We start from the raw sequence: 23,161 nt of genomic DNA, 5'->3' as shown, positions 1-23,161 counted from the left end.
ATATGATTGTCTAAAACAAAAATATATAACATTATATTTTGAGTATGTAACACATATGACAGCTACACCATAAAGGATGGGAGTGGAGAATGAAATTAAGCAATTATGAAGTTCTTAACATTTTACTGAAGTGGGACAATATTAACTCAGTGTACTTTATAAAGTTAAGAATGTATATTGTAATCCCTAGAAAGACCTGTAAAAAAATAAAGAGGTATAGCTAAAAAGTCAACAGAGAAATTCAGATGGAATTCTGAAAAGTATTTAGTTTACCCACAAGAATACAGGAAACGAAGAACAGAGGAACCAGAAACAGATGAGACAAACAAAACAAATAGCAAAGTAGTAGACCTATATCCATCTGTATCAATAAGCTAAATGTAAATAGACTAAATACCCCAATTAAAAGATAGAAATTGTCAGACTGGGTGAAAATGCAAGACTCAGTCATACACTATCTATAGGACAAAGATACAAATCGACTGAAGGTGAAAGGATGTGTACTAGGCAGAGTAATGCCATCACCCTGCCCTAATCCCTAGAACCTGTGACTCTGTGACTTTACATGGGATGGGCATGGTGGCTCATGCCTGTAATCCTAGCATTTTGGGGGCCAAGGCAGGAGGATCACTTGAGGCCAGGAGTTTGAGACCAGCCTCAGAAACATAGCAAGACCCCATCTCTATTAAAAAAAAAAATGTTTTGAAATTAGCCAGGCATGGTGGTGTGTGCCTATAGTCCTACCTACTCAGGAAGCTGAGATAGGAGGATCACTTGAGCCAGGAGTTTGAGGCTGCAGTGAACTATGATCACACCACTGCATTCCAGCCTGGGTGACAGCGATAGACCCTGTCTCTAAAAAAGTAAATAAATAAAATGTTACCTTACGTGGCAAAAACGACTCTGCAGATGTGATTAAAGTTGTGGACCTTGAGATGGAGCAGTTATCTTGGATTATCCATTGGGTCCAGTGTAATCACATGAGTCCTTACAAGCAGAGAACCTGTCCACACCGTGGTCAGAAAGAGATGTCACTGTGGAAGAAGGGTCAGAGCGATGCTGCGTGCTTTGAAAGCGGACAGAGGAGCTATGAGAAAGCAATGCAGGCAGTGTCTAGAAGCTGAGAAAGGTGAGCAAGAGAGACCCATGTGGGACTTCTGATGATGATGGGCTTCTGACCTCCTGTGATCTTACAAAACTCTTAAGATAGTAAGTGTGTGTGTTATAAGCCACTCAGTTTGTGGTAATTTGTTACAGCAGTGCAGAAAACCAATGCGGTGTGGAAAAATGTACCTAATAAGAGCTTCAAAATCCATGAAATAAAGAGTGACAGAATTAAAGAGGGAAATCCACAGTTACAGTTGGAGATTTCAGGACCTTTCCCTCAGCAGTTGATAGAATAATTAGACAAAAACAAACAACAGCAACAAAAAGTAACAAGGACATAGACGTTCTGAACAATACTATTAACCACCATGACCTAACTGACATTTAGAACACTGCACCCGACCAGTTTCAGAAAACACATTCTTTCCTTGTGTGTATGCTGCATCCACCAAGGTAGACTGCATGCTGGGCCATAACGCACATTTTGATAAATGTGAAAAGATTGAGATCATACCAGGAAAAACAAAGGAAGAAGTCACACCAAATATGTTCTCTGGGCCCAGTAGAATTGAATTGGAAATAAGTAGCGACAGATATAGGAAAACACCAAATATTTCAAAATTTAACAAAGCACTTTCAATAATCCATGGATAAAAGAAGAAATCACTAGAGAAAATTAAAACTATTTTGAACCAAAAGAAAAAAGAAAACTGCAATACATCCAAATTGTGGTTTGCAACTAAAACCGTGCTTAAAGGGAAATGTATATCATTAAAAGCCTCTTAAAATGCATTTTTAGCATTCAAAGTGCGTTCATCTCTCCAATTAGAACTGATACTTCTTTTGTACCGTACTCTGTACAGCTATTTTTCACTGTATCAGTATTTTAATGGATCTATTAAATATTTGCTAACATTATCAAGCCATGGCCACAAGATGAGTACTGGAACCAATACAGGGAACAGAGGGATGTCAAGAGGAAACCTAGAATCTTTATGGTGAATGGGCTGTGGAAATCATCTCAGGTCCCCTTAGTATACTGATCGAGAAATCCATGACCAGAGGGCAGGATTCTTCTTTTCTAAGCCATAAAAGTCCTTTAAGGATGAGTACGGTCGTTCTCAATTTTTTGTCTGTGATTTCTAACACAGTGCGTGCTTCTTAGTGAGTTCTCAGTAGATTTTGAAAGAAAGATGGAACTGGATTTTATCTTCATGAGAACTGTTGGAGATAGGCAAAATAAGTATAACTAACCCCATTTTACAGTTGAGGCCACCCATTTAATGAACAAATGCCAAAGCTAAGTTCCCAGTATTCCTCCAATGTTTTCCTTTCAGGCTCTAAATTGCTGACTTAAATGTCCTCATTAGAGAGAGGTGTCTTCTCGGTAGAGGTACACATTTTGTTCCAGAGTCAAATATTAAGACTTGATCGGCGGCCTGGCGCGGTGGCTCAGGCCTGTAATCCCAGCACTTCGGGAAGCTGAGGCAGGTGGATCACCTGAGGTCGGGAGTTCCAGACCAGCCTGACCAACATGGAGGAACCCTGTCTCTACTAAAACCACAAAATTAGCTGGGCGTGGTGGCACATGCCTATAATCCCAGCTACTCAGGAGGCTGAGGCAGGAGAATCGCTTGAACCAGGAGGCGGTGGTTGTGGTGAGCCAAGATCGCGCCACTGCACTCCAGCTTGGGCGACGGGAGTGAAATTCTGTCTCAGAAAAAAAAAAAGATCAGCTTATAGTCTTCACCATCTAGTCGTCTATTCTCTGGAGAGTCAGTGGGGACTCTTGCGAGTTCTTGTAGCCTTTTCTTAAGGCCTATAGGAAGTCGTCTGTGCTGAGCCTGCACTTTCTATAACAGATGGAAAACCAAGGCCCAGACCTCTTAAATGGCATTGACTTAGACAGACTATAGAGCTAGTTAGTCGGGGGCCAGCACCACGACCTGGCCCCTACCTCCAGCAGGCTTCACCCACCCTTGCACCCTTGCAGGAAGCGCTTAGAGGCTTGAGGTTGCCAGCCGTGGAGGGGTCAGGCCTGTGAAGTGCCTCTCAGCCACCCACGCTGGTAGGGCTCTGCACTGCTAGCTTCTTGTTTCTCTATTTTCTACCTAGGTTTCAGTTTTTCACTTGGGTTTGTTTCCCCTTTGTCTCTGGTTCAGCTTCCTTTTCCTGTTTGGTTTTAAGTAGTCTATAAAAATCAAGTTGCTGTCTTCAGAGGGTCTGTGGTCCTCTGATCAGCATAGCCCGGTGGGAGTACAGGACTCACCTCCTCAGGGTTCCCTGTGCTGCCACTTTTCAGCCATGGCCACAAGGTAAGTACTGAAACCAATACAGGGAACAGGGGGATGTCAAGAGGAAACCTAAAATCTTAATGGTGAATGGGCTATGGAAATCATCTCAGGTCCCCTTAGTATACTGATCGAGAAATCCATGACCAGAGGGCAGGGGACTTACATGAGGTTGCACAGCACGTTAGTGACAATCTGCTCACTCTCCAGCCGCTGGTCTTTCCATTACACAGGCCTGTGTCTCTTGATGCCAGTGACCTTTAATGGTTTCTGGGTGAAGGATTTACTCAGAAATTAGCCCCTACCTCAGATTATAGGGAGGAGGATCTGAGCCATCTAGGGGAATTGTTGTTTATCTCAGAGGTACATTTGGTGAGTCCTGGCTCTTCTCTCTAGAATGACCTGAGACTGGTTGTTTTATCTAAATATAGGCAGAGAGAGTTGTTTTTATTATAGGAACTTCATGAACTTAATAGCAGGAATCCTGACCCTCCACTTGTGAGACTTGTGACCATAGGCTGTTGCTGTTTAGCACATGTGTGAGTGCCAGCCAGTCTACAAACTGCACTCCTCATTGAGATTGTTCTTTCTAGAGGGGAGATTACGTTTTGGACCTGCCTGTCGCCTGCCGTACAACTCTGAAAGATTATAGATGATAAGACAGACAGACTTTTATCCTGTGGGGTTTGGGGCATTTGTTTGATTGACTTATGACAGCTTTGTTTTTTAGCATAAAGTAATGGTCCCTCACTTTGAAAATTATTTCACAATTTCCAAAGTGCCATTTCACCAAGTTTTCTTATTTGAATCTTTTAACCGTGTTAGATCGGTGAGAACGCTGTCATCACTCCTGTTTCGTAGCTGAGAAAACCTCTGAAAAGTTGTGGGGCTTGTCCAAGGTCACATGGCAGGTTGAGGAAGGAATGGAACCAGGGTTTAACAAGGATGGCCTCATCCGGTGGTTTTCGCAGCACGCTACACAGGCTCTTTAGAAGCAGTTTGCAGTGAGTTGTTAAAATTGACATGGTGGTAGGTAGAACTTGTCCAGGGCTGCTTATTTTCCAGTGGGCTTTATTTCTGCTCCTATCATTGTAGTAACTTTCCTTTAACTTTAGAGGACTTCTGAATGGAACTTTGGAAGACAGAATACTTTTCATTTCAAAGGCATATCAACTTCCGAAGTCATTTTCAGTTGTAAATTACATTGTGAAAAATTCTAGCAGCTTATTCTACCCTGTCAATTACTAATTGCAGAAAATTATATCAGAAGTAAATGGGGAGGAGGCACATCAATTTCTTTTTCAGTTTTAAAATCATGGAAATCTAGAAGTTTCCGTCTTGAAAAGACCTTGGAGATGATCTACAATAGTTTACCTAGGTTAGTGGTGCTTTGGGCATCTTATCCTCTACTTCAGCCAAAATAACTCTACTTTTGTCTTTTTTATGTATTCCTTGATAATTAATTGAGGGGAAAAAAAGTCATATTGTTGTTGGTGGTGATGATTTTCAAGTCTGAAGATTACACTAATCTAGTCCAGCTCTTGAGTGCACAGATCAGGAAATTGAGGCCCAGTGTGGAGCAGAATTTGTCTACGGGGAGCAGAGTAGTGGCTGAACCAAAGCAAAAGCCCAGGTTTTCTGGAGCGTCCCTTCCCCGCACAAGGCTGCTTGCACTCTGCCACAGGTCCTTGGCCTGGCACCATAGTGACAGTCCTGGTGGAAGCAGCGTTCGTGGAGCTGCAGGGTCAGCAGCCATAGGAGCTGTGAACTTTTCATTTTCCCTCATGCTGACTGACATATGGGGGTACCATGGCGCCTGTGGTAGGGATACGAAGGGCCTTTTTAATGTGCAAATATATCTTACCAGCTCTAGCTCTGGCTACTCACCAATCAAGAAACATTTTCCAAGCCCTAACTGGATTAGGAGCTAGGAATTCTCTTGAGTGCATGACAACATACAGAATGCTGTCACTGACATTATTTTATTTAATTATCGCAGTAATCCTGAAGGTAGCATTGTGGGGTGTTTTTGTTTTTGTATTTTTTAGAGATGAGGTCTTGCCATATTGCCCAGGCTGGCCTCAAACTCCCAAGCTCGAGCAAGCCTCCTGCCTCAGTGGGACTACAGGTGTGGGCCACCACACCCAGCTAGCATTGTTTTTATTGCTTCTGTTTCATAGAAGGAGAGAGTAACTTGAGACATAGCCAGTGAGTGATAGACCCAGGACTTAAACCTGTGCCTCCTGACCACAGATGCTTTGCCCTTTTGCTCTTACACCTGAGTTGGAGCGGCCTCTGTCCTCAGGGACTGGTAGGGAGTGAGGAAGGCAGCACTCACAGAAATGAGGAGGCGACTCGCTGTAAGGACCCTGCAACATAGACAGTAATAAGCATAGACAGGAGGGGCAGTAAGAGTTGAGAAGTTGGGGGCTGTCAGGGAAGACCTGAAAGAGAAAGTGGGATCTCAGGTGAACTTTGAAGGATAGGAATGATTTTTTAGAAGGCACTGGCAGGCATCACAGGCAGCCAGTCACCCAGCGGCTGCTCTGGGTGCTAGGGACACAATGGTAAACAAGACAGTCAGGCTTGTCCTCCAACTGAGGGCAGAGTAGGGAGGCAGAATATAGTCAAGAAACCATCACCAAGAGATGTGAAAACAATGGAGCAGCATGGTAGAGAATGACGGGGCCACTGCCTTAGCCAGTGCCCTCTGTGGAGACATGAGGCAGCCATGTAAAATCTGAAGACTTTGGGGTGGAAGGGGCAGCAGGTATCCTCAGATGGGGACGAGGCCCTGAAATAGGAACAGTTTGTTGGGTTCAAAGGTCAAGAAAAATACAGAGACTGGAGCAACATGAAGAAGGAAGAGTGAAGGCAAATAAGGGCACAGGTTTTATCAGGCCCTATGGCAAAGCCTGTGAGCTGTGCTGAATTTAGCGCATATGTCAGAATTTAGTTAGGGGAAGCCTTTGGAGGAAGGGTTCGAAGCAAAGGGAAAGATGTCCAATAGAAGCTTAAGAAAATCACTCTGGCACCTGTGTAGATAATGGCTGGCAGTGTGGCAAGAATAGAAGCAGGAAGACCTCTTGGGAGGCTACCGCAGTCATCCGGGTAAGAGGTAAGGGTGGTTTGGGCCAGCAGTGGAGCAGTCAGGGTAGGTGGTGAGAAGTCACCAGATTTAGGAAGTGTCGTGGTGCTGTAGCCTCCAGAACTATCTGGTGGATCACACGTGGGTGTGGGGGAAACATGAGTCAGACATGTCTTAGGTGGGTGGTGATTCCTTTCACCACGCTGGGGCAGCTGGGGTGCTAGCTGGAAGAATCTGTAGAGGTGTGGGCCTAGCAGAACAGGTTCCCAGGAAATGTGGGTTGAACAAGGCTGACCTGAGCAGGAACTAGCTGAGATCGCAGTGCAGCAGCAGGAAATGTGACATGGATGCGTGATACGTCTGCCACTTTTGGGGCCAGCCAGTTAATTTCATTTCCTTCACTGGTCTCTCTGTTGTCCTTGGTAGGCTGTGGGTTTTTTCTAAAGCATGTACTATCTTCTAACATATTGTAGAATGTGTTTGTTTTACTGTGTACTCTCTGTCTTTACCCCTCTAGAATGTAAACTCCCAGAAGGCAGGGATTTTTGCCTGTTTTGTTCACTGGTGTATCCCCAGTGCCTAAAACATTGCCTGGCAATACACATTTATTGAACTGCTGGATTTAATTAAGTACTTTGATATATGGTCCTGGAGATTCCTGTGCTACCAAAGCTGCTACTCAGTGGAGCTTCCTGGTGTGGCATGTTAGAGAAGAGACCAGACAGACATTTCACTTGTTGTCAGGTAGTGAAGGAACTGTGACTGCCTGGGCACAATCATTACTGTTTATTCCATTGTGCTGCACATCTTCAAGCTGTAAAGATGTAAGAAGTCTCACACAGCCAGAGTTCACCTTACAATCCTTCCCACCCAGTTGTACGCCTTTGTGTCAGGGTTTGGAAGAGTCTCCAGGAACACCTAGGGTTTCCTTTCCTCACAGGTGTTTCCAGTCCTCACAGGCAAATGAGAGAGTCCCAGAGGCAATTGAAGAAGCCCTCAGAGATCACGTGGTCTGTTCACTCTCCAAGGGAACACACACTTCCCTAAAGACCTGTAGCCAAATCATTTGGAGAGCTTCTGATGCTTCTCTGCCTTCCTCTGTCTCAAAGAATCCCATGTGCCTCTAGTTGAGAAAAATTCCTCTAGAGATTCTAGGTTATTCTCATGAGAGTGTTAAGATATTCAGGTGGGCTGGGGCAGAAAATGGATGAGAACTGGTCTAGTCCAATGGCTTCACTTTGGTAACTGAACCAAAATAACAGCTCAGCTTTTCTGAGTGTTATAAACCAACCATTGTGCTAGTTACATGATATACATACTATTTAATTCTCACCCTTTGAGGTTTTATATCACTATTCCCACTTTACAGTTGACCGGGCGTTGTGGCTCACACCTGTAATCCCAACACTTTGAGAGTCCAACGCAGGGGGATCGCCTGAGCTCAGAAGTTCAAGACCAGCCTCGGCATCGTAGTGAGACCTGGTCTCTACAAAAAAAAAAAAAGAAAAGAAAAGAAAAGAAAAAAGAAAATTAGCCAGGTATAGTAGTGCATGCCTGAAGCCTATAGTCTCAACTTCTCAGGAGGCTGAGGTGGGAGGATTGCTTGAGCCCAGCAGTTCAAGCCTGCGGTGAACTATGATCACACTACTGCACTCCAGCCTGCGACAGAGCAAGACCCTATCTCAAAAAGAAAAGAAAACAAGGGCCTACAAAGTAACGTATTCCAGGTCACATTGTTGTCACTTGACAGAGCTTTTGATTTCTGAGAGGATCAGAATCTGCCCTCTCAACTTTAACTTCTCAAAGCTAAACTCGTCTCAGTTTGCAGAGTCAAGGCTAGAATTGAGGCCCTCCTGATCTCTATTTTGCAGTCTCCATCATTCTGTGCTGTTAATACCACAAGAGACAAAAGAGACCTCGTCCGTCCTGTAGCACCCGGTGCCTGCGTGTGTATCTCTTGTCGATGCTCTGTCGGCTCAGGATCTCTCCTACCAGCCTAGAGCTCTTTCAGAGCAGGACGCTTGTGTTATGCGTTCATGTTTGTCTCTGTGCCTAGTAAATAACACGGAGTCCAAGTGGCTGCTCTGTCATCTAGGGTGTTTGTAAGGGCAGAGCCAGGGTCTTCATTCCCAGGCTGTTAATTCATCCTTGGAGCTGGACATACTGTCCCAGTCCTTGGCCCAAGCCAGGCCTCTACGGTTGTCCCAAGGCTGTGCTAAAACCTCTTCTACTTCACAAGTGATCAGAGTCACAGACTCTGGGGACACAAATTTTGGGATGAAGACACAGAGCAACCTATATAAATGTTTTTGAGGTTTGAGTAGCCTTAACGTCCCCGTGACTGTCAGATGGCTCCCCAAAGAAAGGGCTACGTCGGTGACCTTGAAAGAGTATGGGAGATGCATATGAGACAGGGTCAGTCTAGGAATATCAGACTCCCCCAACAGTTGATTGGAGTGTTTTTCTAGATTGCACCAGACTTCACAGAGAAATGGAGACCAGCTGTTCAGGCATCTGAGAGGGTGGCATCCAAGGAGAAAAGGCAAACATCTTGATTGCCCACAACGTGGGCAACCAATTTGGACAGAAAAGAAGGTGTCAGGGTTTAACACTGAATGTAGACTTTATTTACCCAAAGCCTTTCTTTAATTCTAACACTCTCAAAAATGGGGCTCAGTCACCATTTGGGTTTCCCATGTTAATACACAGAGAGCGAATTCATTGTGTTTCACTGCTGTAATGCAGCAGTTCTCAAAATGTACCCCAGAGATTGACCCTCCAAGGAGTCTGTAGGTCAGAACTATATTTATAATATTACTAAGACATCATTTGCCATTTCAGCTCTTGTCTCATGAATGCACGGTGGAATTTTCCAGAGCTATGTGATGTTTTGACATCATCACTGTGGCAGCTAATGAAATGTCTGCTTGTATATTCTTGTGTTTTAAAAAAGTATTAGTTTTAATTTCAAATAAGGTGAATATGGAGATACTTAACCTACATAAAACAGAAGCTTTTTGGCATCCTCAATAATTGAGTGTAAAGGGGTTCTCTGACCAAAAAAGTTTGAGAACCATGTATGTAAAATAGTTAGTCGTATGGCTGTACTACAGACAGCATGCATGGAATTGAAAACACCATCTGCAAGGTGGCAGTTCCCCCGGTCGAGAGGAGGAGCTCTGGGTCTGGGAGGAGGATGCAGGCGTCACTTGAACTAAAGTTCAGCTTTAGGACTTGCTGTCAGATTTCCTAGACTGCGTGGTGGGACCGTGGGAACTTACTTCTCACAGGCCTGAAATACTTCACAATAAACATTTTAAGTCTACTTCATAGCATGAAACCTGTTTCACACCTGTGCCCATTAAGAAAAAAATGACACCCTGTAAGTGAGTTAATAATTACCAAGGGGAAAATGCAGCTTTCCATTGGAGATCTGGCAGTCACCTCTTAATCAACCTACAGTCTACTTTCAGTTGGCCTGAATTTTTTACACACACAACATCTTTGTCAATGAAAAAATTTTAAATAGTTTCACATTCTAGCTTAGCTTGAAAGAGAGTAAGCAGACGGCTCAACCAAATGTAATCCATGAGCAGATCCTGCATCCCCAAAAAATCAAACATTTTATAAAAATTGGGTAACTTTTTGTTGTTGTTGTTGAGTCAGAGTCTCCCTCTGTTGCCCAGGCTGGAGTGCATTGGAGCTATCTCCGCTCGTTGCAGCCTACACCTCCCTATGCCTCCCGGGTTCAAGCAGTTCTCCTGCCTCAGCCTCCCGAGTAGCTGGGACTACAGGCGTGTGCCACTGCACCCACCTAATTTTTGTATTTTTAGTAGAGACAGGGTTTCACCATATTGGCCAGGCTGATCTCGAATTCCTGACCTCAGGTGATCCACCCACCTTGGCCTCCCAAAGTGCTGGGATTACATGGGTAACTTTTAATATGGACTCTGTATTAGATTTTTAGTAAAGTGTTGATTTTCTTTGTTGTGACAGTGGTATTTACGTTATATATTAGAATATCCTTATTTTAAAGAAATGTATGCTAAAGTCCCTAGGATTGAAGTATCATGATATCTGCAGCTGACTTTCAGATGGCTCAGGGAAAAGGCAGAGATAACTCACGTGCGGCAAATGTTAACCATGGGCATGTTTAGTGAAAGGTGCAAGAGTGTCCCTTGTATATTCCTGTAGGTTTGAAGTTTTTCAGAGTAAAAAGGTGGAGTGAAAAACAGCTTCAAAATAGTAAAAGTTGGAGTTGGGTTTTGCTGTGTCACCAAGTGGAGCAGAAAAGCCATGGGTGTCGGGCAAGTTACTTCCTTCTCTAGGCCTGTTTCCTAAGAAAATCACTGCAGAATGTTTTTCAGCTCCGATGAGGCTGTGATTCCAAGCGTCTCTGTTTCTCAGTCCCTGAATTGGGACATGGCAGCGTGGGTGTGCTTCCTCATTCCCCTGGGTAGGTGTTGAGAAGTGATGAGGCCCCAGGGTGATGACTGAGGTCCCCCCCCCCCACCACTCTGCCTTTGCTGACACTATTCCCTCTGCTTGAAATGGTTCCTTGTTTCCTCTTGAAAAGTCTTGCTTCCCCTTCATGACAGCATCCCTTGGGTCCCTCAGGCAGAACTAAATGCCCTTCTCTTGTGACACTTTGCACGTACAGCACTTTTTCTTTTTTCTATTCTTTTTTTTTTTTTGAAGACAGGGTCTTGCTCTGTCACCCAGGATGGAGTGCAGTGGTGCAGACACAGTTCGCTGCAACCTTAACCTCCTCAGCTCAAGGGATCCTCCTTCCACCGCAGCCTTCTGAGCAGCTGGGGCTGCAGGCACCCACCACCATGCCTGGCTAACTTTTTTTATTTTGTGTAGAGACAGGATCTGTGTTGCCCAGGCTGGTCTCGAACTCCTGGGCTCAAACTGTCCTCCCACCTTGGCCTCCCAAAGTGCTGGGATTACAGGTGTGAGCACTGTGCCCGGCCCTTGTTTTATTTTTCAAATAAATGCAGGAAAAAAGAAAGAGAAAGCAGAGGTGGCCAGATCTCAAGTGAGTCATGCCACCCCCACCCCAAAAATCCTTGCAGGCTGAGAAACACGATACCTGGCAAAACTCAGCAAACACAAAAGCCAGCAGTTATTCAAAGGCATTTGTTGAGCAATCACTAGGTCCCAGTTACTAGAGCTACCGAGATGAACACTACTTTAAAAACCAAACCAAACCACCTGCCTCATGGAAGCGCTTGCCCCTCAGTTCAGTGGCAAGTATGGTAAGTGTTCTGCAGAGAAGCTAAGCAGCTGAGGGGAGCGGCAGGGGCCCGAGGGTGGGCATTAGCATTCTCTTCCGTGTGGTTCAGGAAGTCTTCCCTGGGGGCAGTAGTGGGGATGGAGGGCAGTGTGAGTAGAGGCTAGAGAAAAGCACAGCAGCAAATCAGGGCCCGGAAACTGTGATTTCCCAACAGCAGGGCTCAGGAGTGGGCCCTCAGTGACCTCCACAGTGGATCTGGGCCATTCCACAAAGACAGGACCCGACAGCCTGGTCCCACTTGGTGAGGCCTGAGGCAATTCCCCAGGCCACAGTGAGGAACCTGCCACCTTGTTTTTCTCCTTAGAAGTTAAAAGACTACATGATAATGACAGCTCTCCATGTGGACACGGAAGGCAGTTTCATGCGGATTCCACCCTAAGTCTTGCCTCATAGGGATTTGCTGTTTATTCAACCAGCGTTGTCCTTGTTCAAGATGGTATCTGCTGGGTGCTAATCATGTTTAGTAAACTGCTCTCCTGTTTATTTCATCAGCCTTATTTGATCTCCAGCAAATGCAAAAGAAAGTCCAAAAAGATGATTCTCCTCGTCTTACAGAGCTGTAAACATACCTTCCTGAAGTCTTTTTGCTGGCAAGCAACAGAGCCAGACCTGGGGCAGAGCTGGAGCTGTTGTCCAAAGTGTTCTCACTTCCCCACACTGACTCCATGATGAGGGCTGGCCTTAACTCTCTGTGCCCAGCCTTGCTTCCCAGCACAACACTGCTTCCTGGTGGGCACCAGCCAGCCAGACTTTCTCTAAAGTACTGTTTCTCTCTGCTCCTCTCCACCTTGGGAAAGACAGTGGTCAGAAAGGGGGCAGTCCAGAGAAGAGCCAAGCTATGCGGTGTTATGGGAGCCAATTGAGAAGTTTCACACAGGAGGCAAGGAGGGCAAGAAGGAGGGCAAGTCTGTGGCAAAAGTAGAATGGTGAGTCTGGGCCAGGCTGAGGGGAGACAGGGTGGGGCTGCCTGGGCAGAGGGGAGTTCATAGTGTGAGAGAGTTCTCCGAGAGCTGGAAGGAGAGGCCTCCGGATGGCAGGAGGCAGGGTCCTGTCCAGCAGTGCCTCTGACTTGACTCCCTGTGTGACTTGGGGGAAACACACAGTGTGAAGTGGGAATAAATGTGATAATGACCTTGTGACGGTGGTTTGAGCATTGTATGAAGTCAGTGTAGATGTCACCTATGTTACCAGAGCCAAGCTGCACGCCTGCAGGGGGTCTACTGAACTAGCAAGTGATGTGCTTCAGAGACAGACTGGAATTTGGCACAGGAGAAGGCCCCTGTCTCCTCCTCTGTGCTGGGCCTTGTCTTGGGGCTCTGTGGGTAGACCCCAGCTCTGCTCTGCGCTGGAGTGCCCAGACAGGTTTGTATAAACCCCTCAGTGTGGGCTGCTCTGCTTCCGTCCAGGAGGCTCCTTACTGATGGTTCTCAGTCCGGCTTTTAAGATTCACTTTTGTTGCTTGTATGTTGGAGGTAAACAAGGCAGGACTTTACAAACTGCCTCAGTCTGGCTGTGTTTCTGCTTAGCTTTGGGAACATTTATTTATGGCTACTTCTCTCTAGCCCCCCACCCTTCAGTACTCACCCCTTTCTATTGCACTTGGCAGCTGCAGAGCCCAGGCCAGAGGCACCAGGCTACGCTGAGGACGATGGCTCACTGAGGAGGGGTATCTGAACTCAGACATGGGCCTGTTATCCAGAAGCCCACAGTCTTGGGAAGAAGATAGCTCAAAGTGGCTGTCGTGACGGCTTGAAAGTAATCAGAGGCACATGGCACCTTGGGGTGGGGTTTGAGGGACAGAGACACACACCTACTGAGTATGAAGAATGTACCCAGCATGGTGCCGGGCACCCTCATGTCTTATCTATTAATCACCATATAAATAGACCATACTAATTTTATCAGCTCTGGTTTACAGACAAGAACTCCTCCTGCAAAGCCTGATGTTCTCCCTTCCCAATACTCTCGTACACCCATTTTGTAATGATCTGTTTTTCCTGATAGATTGTAATCTCCTTCAGCGCTGAGCCATATGCCTGTTAGTAGTTATTAAATGAATGGGAATGGGTGGATAGGTGTGTTTTGAAAGCAATGACAATGTGAGCTTTGAGAAAAGGTAAGAATCAAACCTCTGGGTGTCGGAAAAAGAAATCATCTTGGGCAGGAGAAATATCTCTTCCTAATTACTTGAGGAATAGCAGAAAAGTCATCTTAATTGGCCCAATATCATGGGGATGCTTTCACTACCAGGTGAAGCCTGGCTATCCAGGCTGCTGGTTGGGCTGTGTGATCAGATAGGTCCTTCCTTGCTAAAATGTGCTGGGCCATTTGTGGGCAGCCTCAGGTCCAGCAGAGCAAGAAGGGAAGTTCCCTGGGACCAGCAGAGGAATCTACCCTGTAGTCTTGGACCTCTAGAGGTCAACAGATAGGAAGAGAACTGTGGCCTAAGTCCTCACTCTACATAGGGAGAAACCTGCCTAGAAGACATGGCCCCTGCCCTGGAGGCGTTCACTGGCCAGCAGAGGGTCCTAGCGTAGACATTGCCGCAGTAAGTGCTGTGACGGTAGGCACAGGACCATGATAATAGGGATAATAAGGCTCAGAGAAGGACCATCTAACTCAGCCTGGGGCTTCAGGGAAGATTTTCTAAAAGAGATAACAAATATTCCAAGTCTTTATGGATGAGTAGGAATTAGTGGGTTGGCTTGGGTCAGCTCGGCTCGGCTGAGAAAAGTATCCCAGGCAGAGGAAGTGGCCAGAGCCAGAGCAGAGGCCACAGAGTGCAGGGGTGTGTGTTAGGGGCCTGTGTGTGCATTTCCACAAGAGTAAGCCAAGGGTTGGGTTGGCTATGAACACTTTGGCAAGGGCTACAATGTGAAGGCCCCTGAGTGCCTGCCCCAGAGCTGGGATTATATTCCTTAATAACGATGACTCCCTTCGTCATGCCGCATGGGGTCAGGTATTGCTCCAAGTGCTTACACATATTAAGTCTTAATTCTCCAGACAACCCTATAAAGAAGATGAGGAAAGGGGAAAGATATGGGCAGATAAAGGAGAATAAGCTATAGATAGAAACTGGGGAACACATAAGTTTTGTATGAGGTCATATAGCTAGTAGGTGGCAGAGCTCCCAATGAGGGAAGAGGCTCAGTCAGTTTGCCTTTGATGAAGGTCTTTCTGGTGACATTGCAATTGAAGAGTTGGAGACATGAGATTTCAACCAGAGGCAGGGGAATAGCTCGGAGGCTATTGTGGTCTAAATGAGAAATAACAAGGGCTGGGACTGGCAGCAAGAAGGGAGAGAAAGGGACAGATCCAAAAGATGTTTAAGAAATAGAATAGATGGCTACTGGTCCATAGAGGGTGAAGCACAAAAAAGCATCTGAAATGGCCTTCAGGTTTCAGACTCGGGATTGGGTAGGTGTTGCTTCCATTCCCTGAAATGGGAAACAGTGGAAAGAATACTTTCTCTCTTGAGCACGTTGAATTGTGAGGTGTCTAAGTTATGTCCAACAGTTGGAAATATGGCTCCATATCTTAGAAGAAAGGACAGGACTGGAGAGTCATCTACATGGGATTTATCAGTGTATTGGTGATCGTGTAAACCCTGGCATGGATGACAGAGCCTGTGAGGAGATGTGAAAACCAATGGTCCTCAAAGTTTTCGTCGTGGACCATTTGCCTAGAACCAGCAAGCATGTGTGTTACAATAGAGACCCTGCCCCGCCTGAGACTTACTGCATCAGAATCTCCTAAATGGGGGCCCAGGGATTTATGTTTTAATAAACACTCACCTGACTCTTACAGTGCATACAGTTTTTTGTTTGTTTGTTTTGTTTTGTTTTTGTTGTTGTTTTGAGACGGAGTCTCACTCTGTCGCCCAGGCTAGAGTGCAGTGACACGATCTCAGCTCACTGCAAGCTCCGCCTCCCGGGTTCATGCCATTCTCCTGCCTCAGCCTCCCGAGTAGCTGGGACTACAGGAGCCCACCACCACGCCCGGCTAATTTTTTTTTTTTTTTTTGTATTTTTAAGAGATGGCTTTTAGCCAGGATGGTCTCGATCTCCTGACCTCGTGACCCGCCCGCCTCAGCCTCCCAAAGTGCTGGGATTATAGGTGGGAGCCGCCGCGCCCGGCCGTGCATACAGTTTTGAGACTCGTGAGCATAGAGTAAAATAAGAAATTCCATGTAGTTCACATTGATTTTAAAATCTGTTTTGGAGCGCAAACCCATTTAAGAACATGGTAAATGCATTTCCAGAAGCAGCGTGCACTCTCACTTTTGCAGATAATTTTGGAAGTTTCTTAGACTCTTCAAGCCTTTCCCTGGACTGTGGATTAAAAACACTTGACATAAGAGATAAATAGGAACCCTGTGAAGGAGGCTGAACAGGAATCACAGAGAGCAAAATGGAAAGCCAGGAGAATTTGAAGACTGGGGATTAAGGAGGAGAGGTCTCAGAAGTGGGGACGTAGTCAGCAGTGCCTGACTCACTAACAGGCCCAGTGACTCGAGAGCTGGAAAGCATGCATTGGAGCTGGAAGTGGAAAGGCAGTAACCTTGTCTGGGCTTATTTAAGTGTATTCTCAGGCCCAGGGGCCAGGTTCTGGTGGGGGCTTGGAGAGTGATGGCAGGGTGGGGGTGGGGCAGGGTGAGGAAATGGAGAGAGCAAGTGACAGGACGAACTGGGTGGGGAGCAGCGGGAAGTAGGGAATGAGGTCCAGTGGTATCAGCTGGGGGGGTGCTTGTTAGGTGCCCACCCTTGCGGTGGTTACTGTGGTGAAAGATAAGAAAGGAATTCCCAGCAGGGCAGCTCATTCACCCTGGTTTGCCCTGGATTATCCCAGTTTTAATGCCGAATGCCCTACCTCCTAGGAAATTCTTCTGTTATGGGCAAATGCTGGTTCCCAGTCCTACTGGGAAGAGAAAATTGGCCCTCAAGACAGAGTATGAAGAGTTGTTCTGTCCAAAGGGAGCTCCCAAGTCCGAGCATTAAGGCTGAGCAGGACCACTGTGCCAGTCCCAGGGAGAGAAAGGCATTGGCCGCCTGCTTTCCAGGAAGGAGGAGTGTGGCTCCTAGGCTGACACTCCAGAGGAGCAGAAGTGGGCAGCCTGTGCCTTCCCAGAGGCCTCCCTCTGGAGGAGCGGGTCTCTCTCTGCAGGCCTGGGCCCAGGCAGAGCTGAGTTGCACCTTTAGAGGCAGCAGACAGGGCTGAGCCTCGCTTTGCACAGGAGCCCACCTGCAGAGCTGTGGTTTCCTGACTCGCCCATCCCAGGCTGTTATGAGACAGAAGGCTGATGGTAATCTGTGACGGATGCTTTTGCGTGGCAGTTACACTTTCTCTGAGAATACATGGAGAGGATTGTAAGTAGAATGTTCCCACGGGCACACAATCATAAATGCACTGTTTTTCCCACAGTCAGGGTCATTTGTTTAACAATTATTCATGTCTACAGCATACAGAGACTGGCTCTACCAAAGGGAAGATAACACAGTTCCTGCCTTCAAGGAGCTCACAGGCTGGTGGTGCAGACACCTCAGCAGATTCTGAGAGGCAGGACAAACTGAAAAGCGCTCTGGCAGAGGGAGAAGCAAGCATGGAGCTGCAGGAGCTAGCCTCTCTGTGGACAGGTCTACATCCTGTGCTTTTTCCAGGTTCAACCCTGGACTCGCATTTCCCAACAAACCTCTTATAGTTAGCCCCGTTCCATCCTGTGGACCTTCCTTTTGACCTTACTTTATGAATTTACACTCTGTCCTTTAAGGAAGTAACAGGGCTAGGATGGCGTGTCTATGCAAGCCCATGAGAATTCAGAAACCTTGCTCCCAGCCACACAGGGAGTGGGGGAGTGAGAGTCCCGGGGCACAGAGCCTGGACTTTTCCAGAAGGATTAGAGAGTGAGAGCCCGAGATTGACTTCAGGCTGTCATTACAGAGGGCCATGCTGCGAGATTTTTCCTGCATCCTCCTGAGTAGCTGGGACTACAGGCAGGTTCCATCACACCCAGCTGCCTGTGTAATAGTTTTATCTTGAAATGCATTACTGATTTCCTACATCGAGTCCTGGAAGGTCTATGATTAGGTTTCAGAGTTACATATAGGAAATTTGGGGTGTGTTTTGCTTTTTTTTCTCTCTCTCTAGTGAGAGATTTCAACAGCCATTCAAAAGTGGTCTGTGATGCATAGCAGGGGTGTCCAGTCTTTTGGCTTCCCTGGGCCACACTGGAAGAATTGTCTTGGGCCACACATAAAATACACTAACATTAACAATAGCTGATGAGCTTTTTAAAAAAAAATCTCATAATGTTTTAAGAAAGTTTTTTTTTTTTTTTTTTTGAGACGGAGTCTTGCTCTGTCGCCGGGGCTGGAGTGCAGTGGCCGGATCTCAGCTCAGTGCAAGCTCCGCCTCCCGGGTTCACGCCATTCTCCTGCCTCAGCCTCCCGAGTAGCTGGGACTACAGACGCCCGCCACCTCGCCCGGCTAGTTTTTTGTATTTTTTAGTAGAGACGGGGTTTCACAGTGTTCGCCAGGATGGTCTCGATCTCCTGACCTCGTGATCCGCCCGTCTCGGCCTCCCAAAGTGCTGGGATTACAGGCTTGAGCCACCGTGCCCGGCCTTTTTTTTTTTTTTTTTTTTTTTTTTTTGAATGTTTTAAGAAAGTTTACAAATTTGTGTGGGGCTGCATTCAAAGCTTTCTGGGCTGCACGCGGCCCACAGGTTGGACAAGCTTGATGTATGGTCTAAAAAAATTAACTGCTGAACCCAGCGACACAACAAAGATTATGGCTTTTCCCATCTTCCCTGCCATGCCCTGCCCCATGCTGAACTCACGGGCAGAGCTCAGCGAGTACTCAGCGCTTGTCTGAGGGAGCTCTGAGGTCAGACTCACCTTGTACAGATGAGGAAGCTGAGGCCTAGAGTCACATGGTGTTTCTCGTATAAGAGTTTAGTCTCACTAGGAGATACATCTAATGTAAATGACGAGTTAATGGGTGCAGCACACCAACATGGCACATGTATACACGTGTAACAAACCTGTACGTTGTACACATGTACCCTAGAACTTAAAGTATAATTTAAAAAAAAAAAAAAAGTTTAGGTCTCACATGACACACGGAGAGAAATTACGGGCACAAATTATATGGGCCCCACAAGTACATGTACAAAGGCCCAAAATGACAGGGGAATTGGACTGCTTGCTTGAAAAGAGCCTTCCCCCAAGAGAGAAATTCTAGTTACACCTACAGCTCAGAGATGCCTGCTAGATCCCAGGGGGGAAAGAAGTCCACCAACCTGTTAATTTAACACCATACAGAACAAACCAGTGTATTTTGACTGATTTCACGCCCCAACTAATCAACAGATTGTTTTGATCATATGAAAGAAGTCTGTGAGACCTGAAGACCTCATGGGAACCATTTAGTAAATGAAATTTCGTATGTATGTGTTTTAAAAAATAGCTCATCCATTCAGTTATTCAATAAATAATTTAAGAAAACATTTGCCTATCACATTTCCTCGTAGCTGGGCACAGTGGCGCATGCCAGTAGTCCCAGCACTTTGAGAGACCAAAGAGACCAAGTGGGAGGATCACTTGAGCCCAGGAGTTTAAGATCAGTTTGGGCAACATAGCGAAACCCCATCTCTACAGTAATAATAATAATAATAATAATAAATTTCCTCAAGAGATAGATGATTTGGACAAATTGAATTTATGATGCCTAGGGAGGATGTGTATGTTACAGAGTTTGAGTATTTATCCAGGTGAAGATGTTGAGAAGGCAAGTGAATATATATTGCTCAGAGGCAATGTCAAGGTTAGATAGCAATCGAGATTTTATTAAAACAAAAAAATTTCAAAGGTATAATAAGCCCAAATTAGCAAAACAAATCTTAAGTAGAATAAATGTGTATTTCCTTGCATTTAGGTTTTGTTAGTAGCAATAAACTAAGAGACAAACCAACACTATTTAAAGAGTGGGGGGAAACCAGGGGTTTTGGTTAACCACCAGTTTAATTTGAACCTAAAGTGCTAATAACAGCAAATAAAAAGAACCTGTAGCTATAATTATAATAAGAAAAATGGGAAAAATGGTTATTGGTGTTCAGGCATCTAGTAGCAAGCACAGTGCTTTATTTATGCCATCTCTGTAACCCCTAAAAGGTGTGTGATACCCCGGTACGCTTCACCCCCACCTAGTGCTCGCGGTTCTCTATATGCCATGCGGTTCTTGCCTCCCTGCCTCTGCTCAGCTGCCTGTCTCCTCTACCTAAAACCCCACATCCCCTTCCTGAATTCATGTAGGGGTTGAAAGTCTTCATCTTAAAACCCACACAGCATTTTCTTCAGAAAGCCTCCCCAGGCCTGGCGCAGTGGCTCACGCCTGTAATCCCAGACTTTGGGAGTCTGAGGCAGGCAGATTGCTTGAGGCCAGGAGTTCAAGACCAGCCTGGGCAACATGGTAAAACCTTGTCTCTACTAAAATTTAAAAAATTAGCCAGGCGTGGTGGTACATGCCTGTAGTCCCAGCTTCATGGCAGGCTGAAGCACAAGAATAGCTTGAACCTGGGAGGCGGAGGTTGCAGTGCACCAGGATCGCACCACTGGACTCCAGCCTAGGCAATGGAGTGAGACACTGTATCAAAAAATAAATAAATAAATAAAAATTTAAAAGAAGAAAGCCTCCCCTGTCCCCCGCTCCATCGCATCCCTCCGGGCTGCCTAAGGTTTATAATTACTCGTCTGACTGCCTAACTAGCTGGGAGCTCGCTGAGGGCAGGTACTGTTCTACCTATCTCTCTTTCATTGATGTTTTTTGACCCACTAGCATCTACTGGTCAGACCAAGCCTGAAATACTGGCCCAGTTTTAGGACCCAGACTGATTAGGTACTGGGATGGCAAGGGGACTGGTCGTTTGTTGTGTGGCTGATGGAGGGAAGCGCTCTTCCTTCAGCTATCTGGTGGGTTGTCTCAGGCTCTGCAGAGCACCCTGTGTGACTCTGGAGAGCAGCGAGTTGCATGTCACTCAGAACAAGGAGGGATTGTCTAAATTAAAACCAATTACAACCAACAGTTTGCTTTGGAGAGTAGTAAGTTAAGTTTTCCATCCCCCAAAGCTCAGTGTGGACTTGTCAGGGCAGCTTCATTGGACATAAAAGTGGATTTGTGTCTATAGTTCTTTTCAGCTCTGAGATTATTTAGTGAGCATTTATTAGGCACCTGCTCTGTGCCAGGTTCTGACACAGGTCAAAAGTCTGTGAAAGGAGAAAGGCCAGGAAGGATGGACTAGAAGCGTCTCAGACCACATCACAGTGCGGAGAACATTTGGGCCAGGCTGATAGAACGTCCCCAAACCAAGGCTTCCCCCACAGAAGGGTCCTGTGTTGGGCAGGAATGGGCTGGCACTAGTCCCCCTGCCATGTTCAGTCAGTGGCTGGGAGCAGCATGGCCTCTGTGCACCAGCTCTGCTCCCATAGCAGGTTCTCTTGCAGGGTGACTGAAAGGCACATTTCTATGGCTGCCACACAGGGACTCTAGAAAGCATTGCCCCTCACACAGCACCTTCCCAGAGTGCTCCCCCAGAATCATCTCAGGGGCTCTGTGGTCACCTTCTAGCAAGTGGTAGAGCTGGGCTCCAACTCTGTGGTCACCTTCTAGCAAGTGGTAGAGCTGGGCTCCAACTCAGATCCCTCTGATTTAATAAAACCCATGTTTTATTAACCAAGACCATGCTGCATCTCAGGATCTCTCCTAGCTCCTGAGACAGCATCCAAAACGCACACCTACTTGTCGACTGTCACAGTTTGCAACTGAGTGAACCAGAAGCAGTAAGTGCCAGAGTTTAGCCCGTCACTTGATTTATGGCTCATTTACGTTGGGATAGAACTATGATTTGACCCAACGTCTATCGGTTCTGGGTACAGTTTACACTTTTTTTTTTTATTTTTTGAGACGGAGTCTCACACTGTCGCCCAGGCTGGAGTGCAGTGGCTCAATCTCTGCTCACTGCAAGCTCTGCCTCCCAGGTTCATGCCCTTCTCCTGCCTCAGCCTCCCGAGTAGCTGGGACTACAGGCGCCTGCCACCACGCCCAGCTAATTTCTTGTGTTTTTAGTAGAGACAGGGTTTCACCGTATTAGTCAGGATGGCCTCGATCTCCTGACCTCGTGATCCACCCACCTCAGCCTCCCAAAGTGCTGGGATTACAGGTTTGAGCCACCTCACCCGGCTATTTAATATCATTATTATTTTTTTGAGACAGAATCTTACACTATCACCCAGGCTACAGTGCGGTGGCACGATCACGGCTCACTCCAGGTTGAGGCTCAAGTGATCCCCCCACCTCAGCCTCCTGAGTAGCTAGGACTGCAGGCGCACACTACCACACCTGGATGATGTGTTTTATTTTTTGTAGAGACAAGGTCTCACTATGTTGCTCAGGCTCGTCTCAAACTTCTAGGCCCAAGTGATCCTCCTGCCTCAACCTCCTATAAGCTCTGTGATTACAGGTGTGAGCCACCATACCCGGCTGGTTTACTCTAATTACTAGACTTCCTGAGGACAGGGCCCCAAAGACTTAACTAGGGGAGGAGCAACTTCACCTAAGCACATTCTCTTAAAAGATAACGTTGTTTCAGGCCCCAAAACACAGAGATGGTAACTGCCACCCTCTTAAATATTGTGGAATGAATGATGAATTTCAGGGAAGAATGATGCAGCACAAATTGCAGACCAAAACCCTTATGATACACTCTGAATACATCTGTCCACAGATGTGCCCAGGACCCTCAACACAAGGCTGGGACAGCTGAGGTCAAGTGTGCCCTAGGCTCCTAAACGCCAGAGACAGAGCCAAGTAGTCAGCAGCAAGATGGAGACCCAGCAGTGCAGGCATTCAGAGCAGGCCCGAGACCCGGCCCTGGCCCTCACGCCGTAGGATGTGCATGGGGTTCATTCAAAGTGAAATTGAGGGAATATGTAGGGGAAGGCCTTATATATGGCACTGTACACAAAAATATTGTTAAAAAGTATGATAATAATCCATATACTGGATCATCCACAGTCTCCGAGAAGTAGGGGAGTTGGGCCCTGAGAAAGCTCAGCCCTCTGGAACACTGAGGAACTGACTCTGCTGGTCAAGTTGAGGTTTCCAAGTCACAGAGAACTAATCCTATAAAAACCACGGTTTTTTGTTTTGTTTTGTTTTGTTTCTGTTTCGTCTCATAACCACAGGGCTGGGGGCACAGATCTTTGATCTTTATCAAATACTTTGTTTGCTTGTCTTCTTAAGTGTGGGGAAGTGAACATAATACGACTTTTTCTCAACTGCTTGGTCTCAGCATTATAATAATCCACTGTTGTACACACTTTG

General features: G+C 46.3%; 1 protein-coding gene across 8 annotated transcripts in view; it reads left to right on the top strand.

Moving 5' to 3' along the window:
- Positions 1 to 23,161, top strand: part of EVL (Enah/Vasp-like) — a 180,833-nt gene that overhangs the window by 92,501 nt on the left and 65,171 nt on the right. For 6 of the 8 annotated variants that reach the window (XM_033191350.1, XM_033191345.1, XM_033191344.1 and 3 more), the window contains exon 1: positions 3,143 to 3,422. The exons of the other annotated variants lie outside the window; for them this stretch is intronic. In XM_033191350.1, the coding sequence (XP_033047241.1) occupies positions 3,412 to 3,422 (11 nt within the window). In that variant the 5' untranslated portion in view covers positions 3,143 to 3,411. Of the gene's footprint in view, positions 1 to 3,142; positions 3,423 to 23,161 lie in introns of those variants that run through there. 8 annotated transcript variants of the gene reach the window in all.

Source organism: Trachypithecus francoisi, unplaced genomic scaffold (assembly GCF_009764315.1).
Source record: "Trachypithecus francoisi isolate TF-2019V2 unplaced genomic scaffold, Tfra_2.0 Lachesis_group3, whole genome shotgun sequence".
NCBI classification, from domain to species: Eukaryota; Metazoa; Chordata; class Mammalia; order Primates; family Cercopithecidae; genus Trachypithecus; species Trachypithecus francoisi.
The sequence above is the reverse complement of the archived record's forward strand: the minus strand, read 5'-3'. Positions and strand labels throughout refer to the sequence as shown.